The following is a 23,678-nucleotide window of genomic DNA, read 5'->3' on the forward strand; positions in this document are numbered from 1 at the left end:
TCCTTGCAAATTCTGCCCCATCCAAGCCCCGACCATGAAGTGAGTCCCAGTCAATATAAGGGAAATTAAAATCATCCACCACAACAACCTTGCTGTTTTTATATCTTTCTAAAATCTGTCTACATATTCTCTCCTTTATCTCTCGCTAGCTGTTGGGAGGCTTGTGGTATACCCCCAGCACTGTGATTTAATCTTTCCTGTTCCTGAGTTCTACCCATATTGCCTTGCTGCACGAGTTCTCTGATGTGTCCTCCCTCAGTACAGCTGTGATATACTCCTTTACCAGTAATGCAATTCCCCCACACCTTTTACATCCCCTCCTATCACACCTGAAGCATCTGAATGTCCCAGGATTTAGAAGACAGTCCTGTCTCTCTTTCAGCCAAGTCTCCGTAATCGCAATAATGTCATAGTTCCAAGTACTAACCAAAGCTTTAAGTTCATCTAACTCGCCTATTATACTATTTGCATTGAAACATAAGCACTTCCGACCACCTCCCCTGCTCTTTTCAGCAGCGTTTCCCTGCCTGTTCTTGTTCTTAGTCCTGTTTGCCTTGGTTTCTACCATTCCCTCAATTTCTGCATCTACTGCCCTACTCCTCTGGTTCCCATCCCCATGCCACACTTGTTTAAACCCTCCCCAACCACACTACCAAGTATCTCCCTAAGGACATCAGTCCCGGTGCTGCCCAGGTGTAATCCGCCCAGCTTGTACAGGTCCCACCTCCCCCAGAACTCGTCCCAATGTCCCAAGAATTTGAAACCTCCCCCTCACACCATCTTTTCGGTCAAGTGTTCATCCTGTACATCCTGCTGTTTCTACTCTGACTAGCTTGTGGCACTGGTAGTAATACTGAGATAACTACCTTTGAGGTACTGCATTTTAACTTTCTTCCTAGTTCTCTATATTCTGCTTTTAAGACTGCATCTCTTTTTTATAACCTATGTTATTCGTATCAACATGTGCCACGACCACTGACTGTTCGCCCTCCCCCTCCAGAATGTCCTGCAACCGCCCCAAGATATCCAGGACACTAGCACCAAGGAGGCAACACACCATCCTGGTCTCTCATTTGTTGCCACAGAAATGCTTATTCCCCTTACGATTGAATCACCTATAACCAAAGCATTTATATCCTTATTTCTTCCTCCCTCTGCAGCAGAGCCAACCAGGGTGCCATGAATTTGGCTGCTGCTGTTATTCCGTGTCTGTCTGTTTTGCAAGGGAAGAGCCACAGGAGATTCATGCATTGCTTGCTTAGCCCTCCTGCTTTGCCTGGTGGTCACCTTCCTGCCTGTGGAGCCTGAGTCTGCGGTGTAAAGAAAATCCAACGATCTTTTGGTTCCCTCTCCAATTACCACTTCTCGTGTTGCCTGCTCATCGCCAGCAAAGGGAATGGGAAATGCAAGTGAGGGGAGAGGGCTGCGACAGCTGGCAAGCAAAGATGTTGGCAGCAAGAGTGAGGGAGCCAGCAGCAGCTAAGATTTTCAAATGCACAAAGATGGTGTAGGGAGTTGGAAAAGCCACACGGACGCTTGTAATCAAATTGGGGGACAACTTTCTAATTTATATTTTAATTTGTTCTTTCATGGCATGTAGAAGTTAATGGCAGACCCAGCATTTGTTGCTCATCCCTAATTGCTCCTTAATTGAGTGGCTTGCTGGGCTATTTCAGAGGGCAGTTCAAAGTTAACCACATTGTTATGGGCTCGAAGTCACATGTAGGCCAGATCGGGTAAGGACAGCAGATTTCCTTCCCCATTGAACATTAGTGGTAAAGGTAAAGTCATCATAGCCTTACTAGACTACAAAGCTGCATTCCTGTTAGAGAGACGACCAGTGATAGTTTGGCAACTGAGGGTCACCAAGGCCTTCATACTAACTACAGCTAGTGTGAGAATTGAACTCACACTGTTAACATCACTCTGTATTGCAAACTAGTCATCCAGCCAACTGAGCTAACCAACACTCTGATAAAGAGTCATCTAGACTCAAAATGTTAGCTTGCTCACTCTCTATGGATGCTGTCTGACCCACTGTGATCTCTAACATTTATTGTTTTCACCCAACATTAGTGAACCAGGAACAAACACAGAAAATTGTTGGAGAAATTCAGCAGACCTGGCAGCATCTATGAAGAGAGAAACTTTGTGTTTGTATCAGATTTCTGACATCTGCAGTACTTTGCTTTTATTAATAAACCAAATGGATTTCCAACAAGATTATAGTTTAATAGAACAGGCTTTGAATTCTTGAGTTTAAATTCCACCAGTTGTTGTGGTGGGATTGGAATCCACATTCCAAGCATTACTCTACTGTCTTGTGTTGGTCCAGTGAAGAGTCACAGTATAGGACTATGTAGTAAAACAAAACATCCAAGACATTTTTTGCCACTGGTAGACAATACTAAAATCAAACAACCAGATTAACACTGTTGTACCCTGAATGTCTTTCAGAAATGTGTTTGTTAACAGCCAGAATTGATTTTTCAAGCACTTAAACCCCTATTATTATAGTACATTAAACTCATTTGTATCCCACAGATTTCTAATCCAGAATTAATGAGGGGTGATCTTATTGAGTTGTATAAAATCGTGAGGGCCTTAAATAGGATGAATGCATACAGTTTTTTTCCCAGGAAAGGGGAATTGAAAACTAGAGGGCATAGGTTTAAGGTGAGAGGGGATAGATCTAAGAAGGACCTGAACGGCAACTTCTTCACACAGAGGGTGGTGCATATATAGAATGGGCTGCCAGAGAAAGTGGTTGAAGCAGGTACAATAGCAACATTTGGATAGGTACATGGATGGGAAGGGTTTAGAGGAATATGGATCAAATGTGGGCAATTAGAACTAGCTGAGTAGGCACCATGGTCAGAATGGACTAGTTTGGGCTGAAGGGCCTGTTTCCATGCTGTACTACTCTCTGACTCTAATTTTTCTTTTCCTTTATTCATTCATGGGATGAGAACATCACTGACTAGGCAGCATTTATTGCCCAGCGTCAACCACATTGCTGTGGGTCTGGAGTCACATGTAAGGATAGCAGGTTCCTTCCCTAAAGGACATTAGTGAACCAGATGAGTTATTCTGGCAATTGACAATGGATTCATGGTCATCATTAGATTCGTAATTCCAGATATTTATTGAATTCAAATTCCACCATCTGCCATGGCAGGATTTGAACCAAGGTCCCAAGGACATTATCTGGGTCTCTGGATTAACAGTCTAGCTGATAATACCATCACCTTCCCTCAAATTCAGACTATTCTTGTACTGATCTGTTGGAATCTCATCAGCTTACATGGAAACATACGAAAAAAGGAATAGGAAAAGGACATTCAACCTCTTGATGTTGTTCCACCATTTAATTAGACAAGGGCTGAATCTCATTTACCAGATCTTAATCCATATTCCTTCATACCCAAGAGAAATTAGCCAATGTCAATTTTGAAATTTTCAATTGACCTGACATCGACTGCTTTTTGGCAAATTGAGCAGGTTACACAGATTTATAATGCAATCTAAGGGAAAGAGTGTTTCCTGATTACGTTCCTAAAAGGCCCAGCTCCACTTTTTAAGATATTGTGATACTTTGGTCTGCAATTTTCCAATAGCAGGGACAGTTTGTTCAGTTTTCTATACTCAGGTTGTAGCAATGGCCTGGTGATTTCGAAGAGAGAGGGGAATGGTGTTTTTAAGTTGGGACATTCTTTGTTGCTGTTTTGGTGGTTCTCCATTGATCATACAAACATATGAATTAGGAACTGGAGTAGGCCATTCGTCCCTCAAGCTTGCTCCTCAATTCAATAAACTCTTGGCTGATCTGATTGTGGCCTCAACTCCACATTCCTACCTAACCCCAATACCCTTTGACTCCCTTAAATCTATCTGCCTTTGCTTTAAAAGTATTCTAAGACGCAACGTCCACCACTCTCTTGGAATGAGAGCTCCGAAGGCTTGTGGTCCTGAGAGAAGAAATTCCTCCTCATTTCTGCCTTAAATGGGAGACCCTTACTGGCAAACTATGTCCCCTAGTTCTAACCTCTCCCACAAAGGGGAAACATATTCAGCATCTACCCTTTCAATACCCTTCAGGATGTGTACCATGGCATTCTGTCTGATGGTAGGTTCACAGTCTTTCCAAATTATTCTATCCTATTCCTCCACTGATACATTTGATCTAGTTATGCATTGCTTACTGCTGCTTTAATGTGTAATTGTTTATCAAACATTCCAAAACTGCAATTCAACCTGCCACTGTCGGTTGTTTCCTCATTCTAATCACTTTTCCGCTTTATGACTAAGATGCATTTCTAGTTTTAATTTTTAATGCCGTTTGTATTTCTTGGGGTAACCTCATACTCCAGAATTATTTTAAATTGCTTTTAATCTTTAGTTCACTCTGCTGCATTTTATCAATGAACTCTGATCATTTCCTCCTGCCTTTTCTTCTTGGATCCTCCATCTGAGGGCTGTTTCTTTTCTATCACAGTGTTCCCTTAAGTGTGAATTATCATTTGGAAATGGGGCTGGAGTGATAGTAATACATCAACCAACAAGCTCCTGGAACCTGCATTGTCTTTGATCTTGAAGCTGTGATGGTGGTGATCGCAGACAGGGCCAGGGACAGAAATCACAGACCTAGTGCTGCTCCTGGCCTCAGGCTCCAGTCCCACTCCCCAGCACACCCACATCGGTCCTGACCCCTGCGATTGGGTTATCCCTAATCTTGACCCAAACCCAGTCCAACAGCCCTGCCCTCTGACCAGTGAATAGCAGGACCCCTCGAGATCCAGGAACTATTATTGGGCCCAGTTGTGCCCCCTTGTAGGCCCTGGTCACAGAAACCGTAACAGTGTTCGCGAAGGCTCACTGGACTCAAAACATTAACTCTATTTTTCTCTCCGGAGACGCTGCCAGACCTGTTGAGTTTCTCTAGCGATTTCTGCTTTTGTTATAGAAGTAAGAATGTTATGTTTCATTTATACAGGGAATTAGTGAGACTACATTTTGAATACTGTGTGCAGTTTTGGTCTCTTTCTTTTAAGGAAGGATTTAAATGGATTGCAGGCAATTCAGAGGAAATTTACACGATTAATATCTGGAATGAGCAGGCTGCCTTATTAGAATGGGTTGGACAGTCTGAGCTTGTTTTCCTGGAACTGAACAGTGAGGGTAACTTGATTGAATTGTATAAAATCCTGAATGGTCTGGACAAGGTGAATGTGGAAAGGATGTCTCCTCTTGGGGTCAGCTAGGAACTAGAGGGCACGGTTTCAAAATTTAGGGTCACTCTTTTAGATGAGGAGAATGTTTTTTTCTCGCAGGGGATTGTGTAACTTTGAAATTTTCTGTCTCAGAAGGCAGTGGAGGCAGGGTTCATGGCATGTTTTAAGACAGAGATGGATAGATTCTTCTATCACGGGGGAGTTGAAGGTTATCAGGGTAGAATATGGAATTCAAAAACAATAAAATCATCATGAATTATTGAATGGTGTACTTCTGCTTCTATTTCATATTTCTGTGTGTTCATACACCATTAAAAGCTAGTAAAGAATTCTGTAAAATAGTGAAAAAAGTTAATGGAATGGTTTCTTATCTCAAGGATGCTGAATGCAAATGGGTGGAGTCACTCCTCAGTTTCTTAAGTTTTTTTTTAGCCCTAGTCTGGAGTGCTCCACTCTGTTAGGAGAGTGCATCTTAACATGGATATATTGGTTTTGGAAAGTGTCCAATGCAGATTGATCAGAATGAACGAAATTAAAAGTAAATTAAGTATAGAGATAAGAGTAATACAACTGAGACATTTAAAATTATTTAAGTGGTTGATCAGATACCTAGAGAGAAATTATTCCTCTCATCCCAATTCTTGCCAAGGATGAGAGTTGGTGGGGGGGTGGTGAAGACTCCAGAAAAAGTGCTCCTTAATATTAGGCTTGTTTGAGATGCTGCTGGAAGCACTTCTAACGAAGAATAATGCCTCCCCCAAGAAAAGCTAGGATGATTTTGCGTTTGTTGAAAATTTCTGTACAATCAGTTCTGCTATAACGCGATAGTTGTGTTCCTGTGCAACATCACGATATAGAAAATCGCACTTTAGAAATAATGGGGCCTATGGGAAAAGTGGGGTTGGGGCAGACCACCAAAAAAAACACTCAAAATCACTCAGAAATCACTCTAAAGCCTAACACAAAGGATAGCACGATTTGAATAAATGTTTAATTCATATCCAGTAATGAAATAAAAGGTAAATTTAACACTTCACTTTGAAAAAATGTCAAGATGACTTGATGGGGAAGGAAGTTGTACTGTACCCTTCACAGATAGCACCTCACGACAAAGCCCGCAAAATGATCCCATGATGCCAGCATGGAGACTCTTTCAGTGCTAACATTGTACATATTCACGACAAAGCCCATGAAACGATCATGTGATGTCGACACATACTCCTCTGCGCTCCGATGGAATTGCATTATAGCCAACACAAATTCGCGTTTTAGAAATAGCATTCCCCTATTCCTCAATCACATTACAGCTAATTCACGTTGACAGAACACGCATTATAGCAGAACCGACTGTATTGAGGTAGATAGTTTTGTTAAGGCAGAGTATTGAGGATTATAGAACTAAAGCAGGAAAAGGAAGGTGAGATCCTGATTAACCGTGATCTAACTGAATTACACAGCAGGCTGAAAGGTCTGAATGGCGTACTCCTACTCTATGTTTTCAATACTCCTGTCATTCTCTAATCAGAACTCCTCAAATCTTTGCTTTCCATGTCGAAATCAACAGAACAGTTGGACTTTTTTATATTTGTTGGTTCTCCTCCCCTTGTTACACAATCTACTCTTGAGTCAGTGTGTTGAGGTTTCACATTGCAAGTAAGGACATGATCAAATAACAGAGGCTATTATGTCTGTGCAGTGTTAAAGGAGTTTCACTGATATTTTGTCCGAGCGTCAACCCTCAACCAATATAAATAAAATAATCTGCTCATCGTTCAATTCAATACAGCTCGTGGGATCTTGCTGTCCTAAGAAAATGGCTTCTGTATTTGCCTCCAAAACTCCAGTGGCAACACATGAAAGTACTTTGTGGACTGGAAACAAAATGCGACAGTGTGGCTGAGGTGAGACAAGAACAAAACTTGGTAACAAAAAATAAAGTTGTAAATAACCGAAAGTGTAAAGTTCTTAGTGAGCTAGTGTTAGCAGTCCAGATAAAGTTTACAAGACACCTGTTGCTTTCACAACATTCCTCCGACAGTGTTGGACAGAGCTATGTGGGAAGTCATGGACACTTCGGTGCCCCTGGTGACCACGTGTGCAGGAAACTGCGGCTACTGACAAACCACAGTAGCTGGAGCAGTGGGTGGACTCACTGTGAAGCATCTGCAATACTGAGATTATCATGGACAACATATTCAATTAAGTGGTCACACTGCTGGTAAAGACTAAACAGACAGAAAGGTTATGGGTGACCATCAGGCAGTGTACAGGAAGGCGCATAGTGGAGGAGTCCCTCTCTCACATGTACTCTCAGGGGATAGTAGCTGAAGCCAAGCCCATGGCACCAAGAGTGGCTCTGGCGTATAAGTAAGAAGAATGATAGGGCTACAGTGAAAGGGGGTTCAATAGTAAGGGGAACAGTCTGCAAAAGAGACTCCAAGATGATATGTTGCCTCCCTGGTGCCAACAAGCTGTGTATCAGGAGTTAGGACATAAAGTAAAAAGTAGAACCTCAAAAGTAATAATTTCAGGATAACTACCAATTCCATGTGCTAGCAAAAATAAAAATAACAGGATACCAAATGAATACAAAGCTGGAGAAATGGTATAGAATGGAGGGATTCAGGTTCATGGGATGGTGTTAGAGGCAAGATACTGGCATAGTTAGAGGATTGGCTGACTGGCAGAAGACAGTGAATGGGGAATAACGGGGACTTTTCATGATGGCAGCCGATGACTAGTGCAGTTCTGCCGGGTGTCAGTGTTGGAACCATGACTATTCCTGTTATATATTAACAATCTGGATGAAGAAATGGAGGGCATTGTTGGTAAGTTTGCAGAATTCACAAAGGTGGGTGGAGGGAGAGGTAGCACTGAGGAAGCAAGGAAGTCGCAGAAGAACTTGGACAGACGAAGAGAGTGGGCAAAGAAGTGGCAGTTGGAATAAAATGTGGGAAAGTGTGAGGTTATGCACTTTGATAGGAAGAATAAGTATTTTCTAAATGGGGAAAGGATTCAGAAATCTGAAGCACCAAAGGATTTGGGAATCCTAGTTCAGGATTCTCTTAAGGTTAACATGTAGTTTCAGTTTGCAGTTAGGAAAGCAAGTGCAATGTTTGCATTCATTTCGAAAGAACTAGAATACAAGAGCAGAGATGCTGAGGATGTATAAGGCTCTGGTCAGACTGCATTTGTAACATTGTGACTAGTTTTGGGCCCCGTATCTAAGGAAGGATGTGCTGGCCTTGGAGGGGGTCCAGAGAAGGATCACAAGAATGATCCCGGAAATGCAGGGCTCATCATATGAGGAGACATTGAGGACACTGGGTTTCTACTCAATGAAGTTTAGGAAGATGAGGGAGGATCTCTTTGAAACTTACAGGATACTGAGTGGTCTGGTTAAAGTGGTTGTGGAGAAGATGTTTCCACGAGTGGGAGAGACTATGATCTGAGGGCCCAGCCTCAGGGTGAAGGGACAACCTTTAGAACTGAGATAGGGAGGAATTTCTTCAGTCAGAGGGGGGTGAATCTGTAGAACTCATTGCCACAGAATGCTGTGGAAGCCAAGTCATTAAGTGTCTTTAGGCAGTTATATATAGATTCTTGATTGGTAAGATGGTCAAGGGTTACTGAGAGAAGGCGGGAGAATGGGGTTCAGAAACATATCAGACATGATCGAATGGTAGAGCAAACTCAGTGTGCTGAATATCTTAATTATGCTTCAATGTCTCGTGGTCTAAACAGTTATGATATAGATGCAATTACAGAGACATGACTGCAGGTTTACCAAGAATATCAACTGAACATTCAGGAGTATTCATTATTTAGGAATGACAGAGGGAAGAAAGGAAAGGACATGGGATTACATTGTTAGTAAAGAAGGAAATTACTTCATCAGAGGCTGCAATGAGGATGACGAAACGTCTGCGGAACAACAAACCAGCTCAGTGAGCCAACCAACCTCAACACTCACAACCCGAGCTACAGATCTACTCCAAAACCTTAAAGGAAATTACTGCATTAGTGAGGAAGTTAATTGGCTCAGAAAAATCATTACTTGGAATCTATATAGATAGGGAATAAGAAACACTAAAGGGCAGAAATTTTTGTTGGGGTTTATCTAGAGGCCCTCAAACAGTAGTGAAGATGTAAGGGAAGACATTAAACAAGAAATCAGAGATGCATGCAATTGTATTGTACAGGAGCATTTCCTGAAGTGTGTATGTCATAATTTTTTAGACCTATACATTGAAGAACCAACCAGCAAACAGGCCATTCTAGACTAGCTACTGTGCAGTGAGAAAGGATTTATGAACAATCTTGTTGTGTGGCTCGCTTGGCAGGGAGCAACCATAATATGATAGAATTCTTCATTAAGATGGAGACTGTAGTATTCAAATCCAAAGCTAGGGTCCTGAAGTTAAATAGCGGGAACCACAAAGTATGTGGCACAAATTGGCACAGGTGGACTGAAGAACCTTATGAAAGGGACTGACAGTGGATAAGCAATGGTTAGTATTTAAAGAACATGTGCATGAATTATTCATTTCTGTCAGTGCAAAAGTGAAAGAACAAAGTTGGCTCAACCATAGATTATAAAAGGAATTAGGAAGAGCGTTAGATACAAAGTGGCTACTAATATTGAAAGATGCACAAAGGCACCCAAGGTACCTTTGTACATCTACACCTCACCTCCACTCAACTAGGAAGGCAAAATGGTATATTGACCTTCATTGCAAAAGGATTTGAGTTCAGGAGTAGGGATGTCTTACCGCAGTTATACAGGGCCTGAATAAGACTGCATCTGCAGTATCGCATGCAGTTTTGATCTCCCTCACTAAGATAGGATGTACTTGCCAAAGAGACAGTGCAGCAGAGGTTTACTAGGCCGATGCTGGGATAGCAGGAGTGTCCTATGTGGAGACAGTAGTTCAACTAGGCCTATACTCATTAGAGTTTAGAAGGATAAGAGGGGATCTGATTGAAACATATAAAATTCTAACAGGGATGGACAGAATAAATGCACAGAGGATGTTTCCTCTGGTTGGGAAGTCTGGAACCAGGGGACACAGTCTCAGGATAAGGGGCAGGCCATTTAGGACGGAGATGAGGAAATATTTTGTCACTCAAAGTATAATGAACCTGTGGAATTCTGTACCACAGAAGGCTTATTATATATAAAAAAAGATTTTTTAGCTATTAAAGTCATTAATGGGTACAGAGAGAAAGCAGGAATATGGCATTGAAAAAGAGGATCAGCCATTATTATATTGAAAGGAGCAGGCTCAAAGGGTTGAATGGCCTACTCTTCCTTCTACTTTCTGTGGAAAAGTTATTCTCAAATATGCATTCTATATACAAGGTCTAGTATTAGTGGATAGGGAGGGTTCATTGTTACTTAGAGCAATATGAAGCGTTTTCCAATTCATTTACATGATCTGGGTGTCACTGATGAGGCTAATGTTTATTGCCCATCCCTAAATAGCTGAGAAGGCAGTGGTGCCTTGATCGAATACTGCCCATGTGGGTACACCAGAGTGCTCTTAGGGAGGGTGTTTAACCCAGTAATAATGAAGGAGTGTGATAGATTTCCAAGTCAGGATAAGCTGACAGAAAGGAACAGGGAGACAGTGGTGTTTCCATGCATCAGATGACCTCATTCTCTTAGGTGATAAAGATTATGAGTTTAGAAGGTGTTGTTGAGTAGGCTGCGATGAGTCATTACAGTGCATCTTGTAGATGCCTGCCTCTGTCTTTGGAGGAAAGTAAGTCAATGTATAACATGCTGGATGGGATGCTAATCATGCAGGCTGCTTTGTCCTGGACGAAGTCAAGCTGCCACAGTGTTGTTGGAGATGTACACTCCAGGCAAGTGGGAACGCTGCCTACTTGTGCCTTGTAGATGGTGGACAGGCTTTGGGGAGTCAAGCGATCAGTTACTTATTGAAGAGGTCATGCCTAACAATTTGTTAGAATTTTTTGAAAACGTAATCAAGTGTGTGGATGAGGGGAGCTCAGTTGATGTAGTTTATATGGATTTTAGCAAAGCTTTTCACAAGGTCCCACATGGGAAACTGATTGAGGAGGTTAAAGTACATGGAATTCAGGAAACTTGGCGAGATGGATCAGAAACTGGCTTTGTAATAGGACACAAAGGGTAGTGGTAGAAGGCTGTTTGAGTGACTGGAGGCCGGTGTCCAGCGACGTATCACAGGGATCAGTTTTGGAACCCTTATTGTTTGCTATATATATAAATGATAGAGATGAAAATGTGCGGGGAATGTTAAGCAAATTTGCAGATGATTGGTAGAGTGGTTAATAGCGAAGAAGATGGTTGTAGGTTCCAGGAAGATATAACTGGGTTGGACAGATGGGCAGAGCAGTGGCAGATGGTATTTAAGCCCAATAAGTGTTAGCACCTTGGAAGAAGAGAAAAGATGAGGGAGTATTCAATGAATGGCAGGACACTGGATACTGGGTAGCTTAGAGAAACAGAGGGATCTTGGGTAATTATTCACAGATCCCAGAAGTCAGTAGAGCACATGAATAGGATAGTTAAGAAAGCATATGGGATACAGTCATAGCATAGAATATAAGAGCAAAGAGGTAATATTGGAGTTGTACAGAGCACTGGTCAGGCTACAGCTGAAGAACTGTGTGCAGTTCTGGTCACCTCACTACAGGAAGGATGTGATAGCTTGAGGGGTATAGAGGATGTTTACCAGGATGTGCTTGGGATGGAGAAATTGAGCTATGAATAGAGACTGGATAGGCTTGGATTGTTTTCTTTAGAGTAGAGGGGACTGAGGGGGTCATGACTGAGGTGTATAAGATTATGAGGTGTATGGACAGGGTGAATAGTGAGCAGCTGTTCTCCTTGGTTGAAGGGTCAATCGCGAGAGGGCATAGTTTTAAGGTAAGGGGCAGGAGATTCAGTGGGGATTTGGGAAAAACGTTTTTCACTGGGCAGGTGAACTTTTTCGCTCAGTGGGTGATGGGAATCTGAAATGCACTGCCTGGGAACCTTCAAAAAATATTTGGATGAATCCTTCAAATACCATAATATTCAAGGACATAAATAGTGCAGGATAAGTGCAGGAAATTGGGATTAGCACGCCTTTAGTGGTAGTTATTGTCGACTCAATGGGCCGAAGGGCCTTTTTCTGTAGTGTATGAATCTATAATTTTGAGGTTATTGCTGAGCAAGTGCTGTTTCATGGAACTATCAATTCTGTTTCTATCACTTTGCTGACGATGAAAACTGATAGGGCGGTAACTGACCAGGTTGGCTTTCTTCTGCTTTGTGTGAACAGGCAGATGTGGACAATTTCCGACATTCTAAGGTAGATGTCAGCGTTGAAACCGGAATGCAACGGGGTGGGGGCTAATTCTGCAATCTAAATTAATTCTGTAGCACAGGTAACATAAACACGGCATGTCAGGCAGCAGCTCTGCGGCGTGTTTACCTGCAGTATATCCATACCTAGACACTAAATGGTTCAGTGACACCGATTTTCCGAATGAATTTAGACCCTATTCCTCTGTTCCAATGCAAACACCTTCCGGGTTGCTTACCTTTTCCAACAGTTTTAATTTCAACCTGGTCATCTGGTCCACGAAAGACGGATCTGCAGTTTCCATTTCTCATTCAGGGGCAAAGAATCGTCGATGCAAGAGTGGGTAGGAGATGAGGGCTCCAGGTTGGGAGGTAGGATTCCAAGCAAGATCTTACTACAGGTGAAAGATCAGCAGAGCACTCAGTCCGCTGGCGGGCAAACATTCGCGGCAAGTAACGGCTTTTCGTTCTCTTGGCTATTCCTGGCCCGTCGCTTTTTCCCCTGGTTGCTAACCTGCTTGTCCTGTAAACAAGGCGGTTGCTGCAGGTAAACATTCATTTGTATTGTGGCCCCGCCTCACTACAACTGCTCACGTTATACAAACTGGAGGCTGGGGCTACCACCACAAACAAAGTTTGTCCTGCCACGAAGTACACGTCCTGTTTCTTGGGAGTACTTGGAGGTGTTGTGAGCTGAAAATACTACAGGTCAAATATTTCTACCTCTCAAATTGCAGTTCCACTCCAGCTCCCGCCAACCCCAACGTTAAACATGGTCTTTGCATGCATTTTAAGTGGTGTCCCTTATGGGCTATTCTCAATTGCTTTTAAATGGGAATTTCAATCCTTTCACGTATAAATATATGAATTAGGAGCAGGAGGTAAGCCATTTGGTGTCTTGAGCCAGCTCTTCCATTCAATAAGATCATGATTTTGTGGCCTCAACTCCACATTCTGGCCTATACCACTTTTCCAAGTTGACTTCCCAATTCAAATTCATCTTTTGGTTGAAAGCACGATTGTATGCCACTGGCTCTTTCCTTTCTGTGCTTTGACCAGTTCTTAATTCAGTTGACTTTCTAGCCACTGTTCCTGTCTTTTCTCATTGGCCTCTCCCAAGGTCAAGTCATTAAGAGAGTCATTGTTGCACAGAAGGAAGCCTTTTAGTCCATTGAATGTGATGCTTCACCAGAATTAACTCTAGCCCACTCCCCAGTGAGTTCTCATTCAATACCAGGATATTTATTCTAAATGTCTTGGAACAATGGCAAACATTGAGGATAACATGTGCACAATGAGGTAACCAGAACTACACTCAGTTCACAAGTTGGAGCTTAACCAATCATTTAAGTGATTCTATCATAGCTACTTTGCTCTTATATTGTATAACTTGGCTAATATCAGAAAGTGTTCCATCTGCCTTAACCCCCTTATCAACATGATCTGCTTTCTTCAGGGATCTGTGAATATTCACTCTAAAGTTCCTCAGTTCCTCTACATGTCTCAACCAATATGTCTTTCTTTGCTTTATTTCACCTCCCCACACTCAACACCACACATTCTCATGAGCTGAATTCCATTTGTCACTTCTTTACCCATCTGACCAGTCTTTGACTATCCTCCTCAGTATCAACTACATGGCCAACTTTTGCGTTGTCTTAGAACTTCTTGATCATGCCCTGATATTTACATTGAAATCATGAATACATGCCACAAAAAGCAAAGGGTCGGGTATTGAGCCCTGCATAACCCCACTGGAAACAGCATTCCAGTCACAAAAATACCATTCAACAATTAACCTTTGTGGCATGCCACTAAGCCAATTTTGTATCCTCAGTTCCTCTTCAAGTCTCAACTCATGTGTACGTCTTTGCTTTGTCTCACCTCCCCACACATCCAACTTGCTACGTCACCATGGGTTTTTTTTAAACTGGTTTGCCAAGTGGTTCCTGAAAAGAAAAGGCTTGCTAAAATCCATGCTGGCCCTATCAACTGCACTAGCCCTATCAATCCTCCTTGTTACTTCATCAAAAAATTCAATCAAGTTAGACAGAAACAATCTTTCCTTAATAAATCCATGCTGAATATCCTTGATTAATCTACAGTTTATCCCATATCTTGGAATTGATTCCAATAATTTGCCCACTACTGAGGTTAGAATGACTGGCTGGTAATTACATGGTCTATCCCTTGCTCCCTTTCTAAACAAAGATGCAATGTTAACAGTCCCTCAAGCCTTCAGCGCCACAGCTCCATTCAGTGAGGATTGGTAAACAATGGTCAGACCTCACCTATGTCTTCCTGGGCTTCTTTTAACGGCCTGAGGTTATCCACTTCCAAGGATGCTAATCCCATTAATATTCCCTCTCTCCCTGAATCCCTAAATTCAATACATCCAATTCTTCACTCTTGCTTCTTAACTACAATATCTATGTTGTCTTCTTTTGGGAAGACAAATGCAGAGTATTAATTTGGAACCATGCCAATATCTTCTGCCTCTACCGATAGTTTACTTTTTTGGTCCTTTATATGCCCTATTCTTTCTTTAGTTATCTTCTTACACTTAGTGTATTGATGAAACATATTTGGATTCACCTTAATTTTACTTGCCAGTATTGCTTCATATCCTTTCTTTGCCTTCTTATTTCCTTGTTGACTTCAACCCTGCACTTTCTATATTCTGTCAGCTTTCTGTGGTATTGAGTTCTCAGTGTTAGAGATAAACTTCCCTTTTCTGCCTTATCTTGTGTTGTCGGCTCCTTGATATCTAGAAGTTCCAGATTTGGTCTACCCATCCTTTTTCAATTGTGTGAACATGTTTACTTTTCACCTTTTCACCTTGAATTTCCCTTTTGAATGCTTCCCACTGCTCTGACACTGATATCTTCATGTGAGTGGTACCAGTTCACTTTTGCCAAATCATTCCTCAGATTCACAAAATTGGTCTTGACGCAATTTTAACTCTTAACTTCTCTTCTATTTTGGCTCTTTCTTTATAATTGTGGCAATGGTGTAGTGGTGGTGTCACTGGATTAGTCATCAAGTAATGCTCACCATAGTAGATGGTGGAATTTGAATGTAATAACATCTGGGAATTAATGATGATCATAAAACCACTGTCAATTGTTGTAAAAATCCATCTCGTTCACTAATGTCCTTCAGCTGCTGACCTTATCTGGTTTACATGTGACTTCAGACCCACAGCAATATTGTTAACTCTTAACTGTCCTCTAAAATTGGTTAGGCAAGCCTCTCATTTATATCAACTGCTAAAAAGGCTCCAAAAAAAGGAATGAAACCAGATAGTTCACCTGGTATCGACCTGGGCACTGGAAATAACAATGGCAAACTCAGTCCTTTCAACCTTGCAATATCCTCCATGCCAACATTTGGAGGCTTGTGCCATAAATGGGAGAGTTATTTCACCAATTAGTCAAATAACACATTGATGGAATCATCAGGAGTTATAAATGGTGTTGAACATTGTGCAATCATGAGGCTGTACAGGACACTGGTGAGGTCTCTTCTCGAGTACTGTGTTCAGTTCTGGTCACCCTATTAAAGGAAGGATATTATTAAGCTAGAGAGAGTTTAGAAGAGATTTACCAGGATGTTGCCGGATATAGAAGGTTTCAGTTATAAAGAAAGGCTGGATAGGCTGGGACTTTTTTCACTGGAGCTAGGAGGTTGAGAAGTGACCTTATAGAGGTTTTTAAAATCATGAGAGGTATAGATAGGGTTAGTGGTAGGTGTCTTTTCCCTAAGGATGGGGGATTTAAAGACTAGGTGGCATACTGTTAAGGTGCGAGGAGAGAAATTTATAAAAGATATGAGGGGCAATTTTTTTTACACAAAGCGTGGTTTACATGTGGATTGAACTCCCTGAGTAAGTGGTGGATGCATGCACAATTACAACGTTTAAAAACATTTAGATAAGTACATGAATAGGAAAGGTTTGGAGGGATATAGGCCAAGTGCAGGCATGTGGGACTAGTTTAGTTTGGGATTATGTTGGGCATGGATCAGTTGGGCCGAAGGATCTGTTTCTGTGCTGTCTGACTCAATCAATGAACATCCCACTTCTGACCTTATGATGGAGAGAAGGTCATTGATGCAGCAGCTGAAGATGGTTGGACCTAGGATACTACTTGAGATCTCCTGCAGAGATGAAATGGAGCTGAGGTGACTGACCTCCAACAACCACAACAATCTTCCTTTGTGCCAAGTAAGACTCTGAGTAGCAAACCAGGTTTTCCCCTTGATTCCCATTGACTCCAGTTTTGCAGAACTCTTTGATGCCACACATGGTCAAATGTGACCATGATATCAAGGACTGTCACTCATACCTCGACTCTGGATTTCAGCCCTTTTTCATGTTTGAACCAAGGCTGTAATGATGTCAGGAGCTAAGTAACCCCAGTAGCCTAATATGTGGTACCTTATCAAACACCTTCTCAAAATCAAAATATCATACATCTACTATTTCCCCTTTATCCATCCTGTTTATTACCTTCTCAAAGAATTCTAGTAAACTTATAAGGCATGATCCCCCCTTCATTATGCCATGTTGACTCTGTTTGATCATATAATGTATTTCTAAATGCTCTGCTATTACATCCTTTATATTTTCCCAATAACAATTGATAAGCTAAATGACCTTTTTTTAATGTCTCATTCCCTTTTTAAAGAAAGGTGTTATATTGGCAGTGTTCCAATCCTTTGAGACTTTTCCAGAATCTAAGGATTCCTGGAAGATTTTTGAAAATTCTCTCACTTTTATTTTGTCTGCCTTCAGGACTGATCCACTAACTTTCTGCCTTCCATTTTCATTTCCGATTTTGTCCCAACTGAATCTACCCCATTCCCTACCAAACTAGTTTTTACTTTCCCCAACTGCATCATTAAAACATCCCACAAGAAACTTAGTCCTGACTCTGTTCAGTGCATCCTATCCGATCCCATATCTCCCAGAGCCAGTCCCAGTGCCTCAAAAGTCCTCCTTTTTATACCAACTTTCCATTAGTCTGCCTTATCCTCCAATTCCTGGACACACTTGCATGTGGCATTAGGAGCAATTCTGAGATTACTACTTTTGAAATCTTGTTTGCTATTTTTTTTAACCGCTAGATTCTGACTGCAGGACATATCTCTCATTCAGCCTATGTCATTGGTTCCAATGTGGACCATGACTAACTGGTTGGTCACCCTCCCCTCTAAGAGTGGTCTGTAGCTGCTCAGTGATATTGAATAAAATCATAGAATCCTTACAGTGTGGAAGCAGGCCATTCAGCCTGTCAAATCCACACTGACCCTCCAAAGAGGAACCTGCATTTCCCATGGCTAATCCACCTAGTTTGCACATCCCTGGACACTATGGGCACTTTATCATGGCCAATCTACCTAGCCTGAGGGTGGAATTGAACCTGGGTCCGTGGCACTGTGAGGCAGCAGTGCTAACCATCATGCTGCCCCATCCTTGCCCCTGGCACCAAGGAGGTAACTCATCATCCTGGATTCATTTTTGCAGCTATAGAAAAGCCTATCTGCTGACCTAACTACCAAATCACCAATCACTATGGCTCTGCCAATCTTTCTTCTACCCGCTTACGCAATTGCCTTGGGCTTGTCTCTGACTGCACTCTCAGAAGTACCATACTCTTATCCACATTTGGAACTGAATGCTAATTGAAGAGTGCAATGCATTTAAGGTACTCCTTGTGCTACCTGCCTTTTTCTTTTTGAATGCCCAGTGGTCATCCATTCCTTCTGTCTCTGCATATGCTGAACCTTTGGAGTGACTACATCTAAAACCTGTTATCCTCATAGCTCTTATTAATGCACCACAGTGACACCAGCTGTTGTTCAAGTTCCAAAACCCAGAGCTCAAGCTGTTCCAACTAGAATCATAGATTCCCTACAGTGCATACAGAGGCCATTCAGCCCATTGAGTCTGCACCACCCCTCTGAAAAGTATCCCACACAGACCCACCCCTCCTAATTAATCTTGCTACTGCTAAAAAGCCTTGCCAGTAGCAATAAATCTTACATTTACTGATAAATTCCATGAATATTTAATATACATTATTTATTGTAATAATTTATCTAAATATATCACACCACACTTCGCTACATTAGGTGTACTTTGCTGTGTCTGCCTGATTCATCAGTTTGCAGGATCCTGAATTCTGCTACTATGGTAAGGATTCCATGGAGCATTAACTGATTTCTGACAGCTGTGACACTCCTTTAGATCCTTGTGTTGTTTTTCTTTCAGAGTCTGTTGCAAAAAAAGGCCTGTCAAAATGTAGGGTATTTTTGAGGTGAAACACTGTCTTTTCATGAATTCCTCCACTGCTGAAATCCTGTTTCTTTAGCAATTCCCCTCCCCACCTCAACATATAAAACCATATGAAAAGAGATCGAGCCATCAGAGCTCAAAAGTAGGTGACAAAGGTAGGGTGCAGTACAAATAGGCTGAAGAAGACAGAAGCTGATAGGCGCAAATGTATAGTTGCTGCAGCAGACTGAATGAGAGGTGCATCCAGCAGCCAAATGTTAATAACATTTGTGGATCTACACCATTATTAGCAAAGCTGAGCAGGATTGGCAGATGTGTGCCTTTTTTATGAAGACTGTGCCTGTACAATGGGAGTTGGTTGTGCACTGAGAAGAAAAGCTGAAATTCTTCATGAGGAAGATAAAGCTTTGAAGGGCTTTCTGACCAAGGTTCATAGACTATGGTAGATCGACTGTCCAGCCAATTTGTAAGATCTTAGTTTAATGTATCTGCCATTTAATGTACAATTTATAGTTTATAATGACTGCAATTTGCCTGGTAATTCATGTTTAACTCATATTGATTATATTTTTAGAGTATAGGGCAGTTAGCTATTTAGTGTTTGCTTTGTTTGATTATTGCATAGCAAAATTTTCTTTTATTTCTTCTATTTAAGCTGTGGTTCTCATGACCTAATTCTTTCAGTAAAGAACCGGAGATGTGCATTTCTCTAATGAAAATGTTGGTGGTCTTGACAGCGATAGTAATCCTGTGTTTATGCTCTGCATGAGCTTTCTCTGACTTTACTTAGTCTAACTTTGTCAACACATCCTTTTACTTCTTTCTTCATCACATATTTATGTAAGTTCCCCTTCAGTGCTCCATGCTAATTAACCTCAAGCACTCTTTATGCTAGCAGATTTTCTGAAGAAGGGTCCCGAGCCGAAACGTCAACTTTCCTGCTCCTCTGATGCTGCTTGGCCTGCTCTGCTTCTCCAGCCCCACACTGTGTTATCACATTCTAACCATGCTCTGGCTAAAGAACAGAAAGGTTTATCCTTAATTCCATATTGATTCATTAGTGACTATTTTAATTTTATAGCCCTGAGTTTTGCATTCCCCTCCTCAATAGAAATATTTCTCAATGTCTTCCCAGTTATACCCTTTTATAGAAACATATAAAATAAAAGCAGAAGTAGGCCATTCAGCCTTTTCAGCATGCGTTGCCATTCAGTATGATCATGGCAGGTCATCCAACTCAGTACCCTATTCCCACTATCTTGCCATACTCTTTGCCCCCTTTAGTCCTATGAACTACCTCTAACTCCTTCTTGAAAACATTCAATGTTTTAGCCTCAACCACTTTCTGTGACAGAGAATTCCACAAGCTGGATGAAGGATTTCTCCTTGGCTCAGTTGGAAATCATCTACCTTGTATCCTAAAATTGTGTTCTGAACTCTTCAGTCATCAGGAACATCCTTCTAGCATTTACCCTGTTTGGCCCTGTTAGAATTCTATGAGATCCCCTATTTTTTCTAAACTCCAGTGAATATTATCCTAACTGACAGCTCTTCATACATCAGACCTGACAACCCAAGAATCAGTCTGGTAAACCTTTGTTGTACATCCTCCAAAGCCAGAACATCCTTCCTCAGATTAAGAGATCAAAACTGCACAGCTGTGTTATCACCAATGCCCAGTCCAATTGCAACAAGACATTCCTGCTCCTGTACTCGAATCCTCTTGCAATGAAGGCCAACATACCATTTACCTTCTTCACAGACAGCTGCACCTGCATGCTTACTTTCTGTGACTGGTGTACAATGACACTCAGGTCTCATAGCACCTACCCTTTCCCCAAACTATCACCATTCAGATAATAATATGCTTTCCTGTTGCTATTACCAAAGTAGATAACATCACATTTCTGAACTTGTTCAAATCAACAGTGGCATCTTTGCATTCTCCTCACAATTCACCCTCCTACCCAGGTTTGTATAATTTATGCTTTTAAGTCTTTTATCAGGTCATCAGTCTTCTAGATATTATATTAAAACTTTTCTGATAGACCCATTAGTTCTGGTATCAACCTTGTAAGTCTATTTTGCAGCTGAGTCAGTGCAACTTTACCTGCAGGAAGCTTTTTATTAAGTCTGGCCTCACTTCTTAAAAATCACTTGAAGAGCAAAATAGTTTGTTCTGGAATGTATTGAGAACTATTCCAACAATTAAAATGATGGCACTGTTTGTGTTTACACATACATTTCGGGAATTGAGGATAGAAAGTAGTGAGAGATGGTATTTGAGGAAACTTTGATATTTAAATGTAAAGAATGTATTCCTGCAATAATGTTGTACAACAGCTGTTTTCAGCCTCGTCAATCACGTGCATTATCATAAGTCACAAGTGACTCAACATATAGTTAAAAAAAGTCTAGTTTTGATGACTCATTTGTTATCAAAGTAGGTACTGACTTCATGAGACTTTGAGAATGAGGCTATCAATGTGTGAAATTTTATTTCATTGTACTAATGTCTTAAGTGTCAGATATAATAACCTTTTTTGTTTAACTTCTTAGCACAGGAATATGTGCAGTTTGTATTCTGTCTCCTTTACCCCAAGGGTGGACTTGCCAATTGAACTTCTGCATTATTTCTACTTATGTAGCTAGATTGTGAACCCTAAGTTGTTGGCATATGACTCAAGAAGGAAATGTGTAGTTGGTTGTTTTAGAACAAAAAACAATATAGCACAGGAACAGGCCCTTCAGCCCTCCAAGACTGTGCCGACACATGATACCTTTCTAAACTAAAATCCTTTTGCCTCTATGTGGTTTGTGCCTTTCTATTTCCTGCCAGATAATATATCTATCAAGATACCTCTTAAATGTTGCTATTGTATTCACCTCCACAACTTCCTCTGACTGTTGATTCCAGGCAATTACCACCCTTTGTGTAAAAAACTTGCTTTTCACATCTCCTTTAAATGTATCCCCTTTTATCTTAATCCTATGTCGTCTGGTTATTGACATTTCTACCCTGAGAAAAAGACTCCAACTATTCATTCTTTCCATGCCTCTCATAATTTTGTAAACTTCTATCAGGTTGCCCCTCATCCTTTGATGTTCACGTGAAAACAAAACCATGTTTATCCAATCTCTTGTCGTAGCTAATACCCTCCAAACCAAGCAACATCCTGGTAAACTATTTCTGTGCCTTCTCCAAAGCCTCCACTTCCTTCTGTACCAGAACTGTACACAAAATTCCAAATGTAGCCTAATTAAAGTTCTATACAGCTATTGCATGACCTGCCAGTCTTTATATTCATTGCCCCAATTGATGAGGACAAGCACGCCATATGCCTTCTTAATCACCTTATCCACTGTACGCTTCGATCCCTCTGTATGTTGATGCTATGAAGAGTTCTACCATTTACTGTACACTTTCCTCCTGCATTGGATCTTTCAAAATTCATCACCTTGCATTCGTCCCAATTAAATTCCATCTAGTCTTTCTCTGCCCAAGTTGCCAGCCTATCTATATCCTGCTATATCCTCTGGCAATCCTCCTCACTATCCACAGCTCCCTCAATCTTTGTGTTATCTGCAAACTTACCAATCAAGCCACTTACATTCTCCTCCAAATCATTTATAAATAGTACAAAGAACTGGGCTCATAGCCAAGATCCCTATGGAACACCACTGGTCACAGATCTCCACTCAGAAAAAACACCCTCCTATCACAACTCTCTCTTTTCAATGAATAAAACAGTTCTATATCCATCTTACCAGCCCATTGTGGATCCCATGTGACTTCACCCCTCTATCAGCCTGCCATGAGGGAATTGTCAAAGGCCTCGCTAAAGTCCATATAGAAAACATTTACCAACCAGCCCTCATCAATCATCTTTGTCACTTCATCAAAAATCACAACCAAGTTTGTGACACATGACCTTCTCCGCACAAAGCGGTGCTGCCTTTCGCTAATAAGTACATATTTTTCCAAATGTGAGTAAATCCTATCCCTAAGAATCATCTCCAATAATTTCCCTATTACTGACATAAGGCTCACTGGCCTGTAGTTTCTCAGATTATTCCTGTTGCCCTCCTTAAACAAAAGAACAGCACTGGATATTGTCCAGTCCTGTGGGATCTATCCTGTGACTAAACAGGACACAAAAATTTTGTACAATGCCCCAAAAATTTCCTTACCTGCTCCCCGCAGCATTCTGGGATAGATCCCATCAGGTCCTGGGTACTTGTCTCTCAATGCTTTTCAAAACACCCAAACCTTTTTTATACTGACGTGTCCTAAGATATCAACATACCCCTCTCTAGACTCACCATCTACCATGTCCTACTCCTTGGTGACTACCAATGCAAAATATTCATTCAGGACTCACCACTTCCTCGGGTTCCATTCATAAATTCCCTCCTTTGTCCTTGAGCGGTCTTACCCTTTCCCTGTCCAAGGTACCCTCTTGCTCTTTATATATGTATAGAATGCCTTGAGATTTTCCTTAATCCGGTTTGCCAAACACATTTCATGGTCTGTTTTAACCCTTCTAATTCCTTGTTTGAGTTCTTTCCTTCTATCTTTGTTTTCTACGAGGGCTTTGTCTGGTTACCATGACATTGCATGTGAGTCCCAAAAGACAGCTTTATTTTGGATTGCAATGAGGTATTTAAGTGTTGCTGTTGCTGAAATAGGTCTTCAACAACTGATCAGGCAAGAATGCTAGTAAATATGTCAAGTTCCAACTTAGACATAGGACATCTTTTCTTTCTTCTCCACCATCATCTCAGGAGTTATTTTTATCAATCAGCAAGTTTA

At 41.3% G+C, this 23,678-nt stretch overlaps 1 protein-coding gene across 2 annotated transcripts in view; it reads right to left on the reverse strand.

Moving 5' to 3' along the window:
- The window catches only part of zgc:112416 (uncharacterized protein LOC550509 homolog), an 80,043-nt gene extending 67,011 nt beyond the window's left edge, over nucleotides 1-13,032 (reverse strand). For both annotated transcript variants that reach the window (XM_048599469.1, XM_048599468.1), the window contains exon 1: nucleotides 12,807-13,032. In XM_048599469.1, coding sequence (XP_048455426.1) covers nucleotides 12,807-12,872 — 66 coding nt within the window. In that variant the 5' untranslated portion in view covers nucleotides 12,873-13,032. The remainder of the gene's footprint in view (nucleotides 1-12,806) is intronic.
- Nucleotides 13,033-23,678: the final 10,646 nt, after the last annotated feature.

This window comes from Rhincodon typus, chromosome 7, assembly GCF_021869965.1.
Source record: "Rhincodon typus isolate 14 chromosome 7, sRhiTyp1.1, whole genome shotgun sequence".
NCBI lineage: Eukaryota > Metazoa > Chordata > Chondrichthyes > Orectolobiformes > Rhincodontidae > Rhincodon > Rhincodon typus.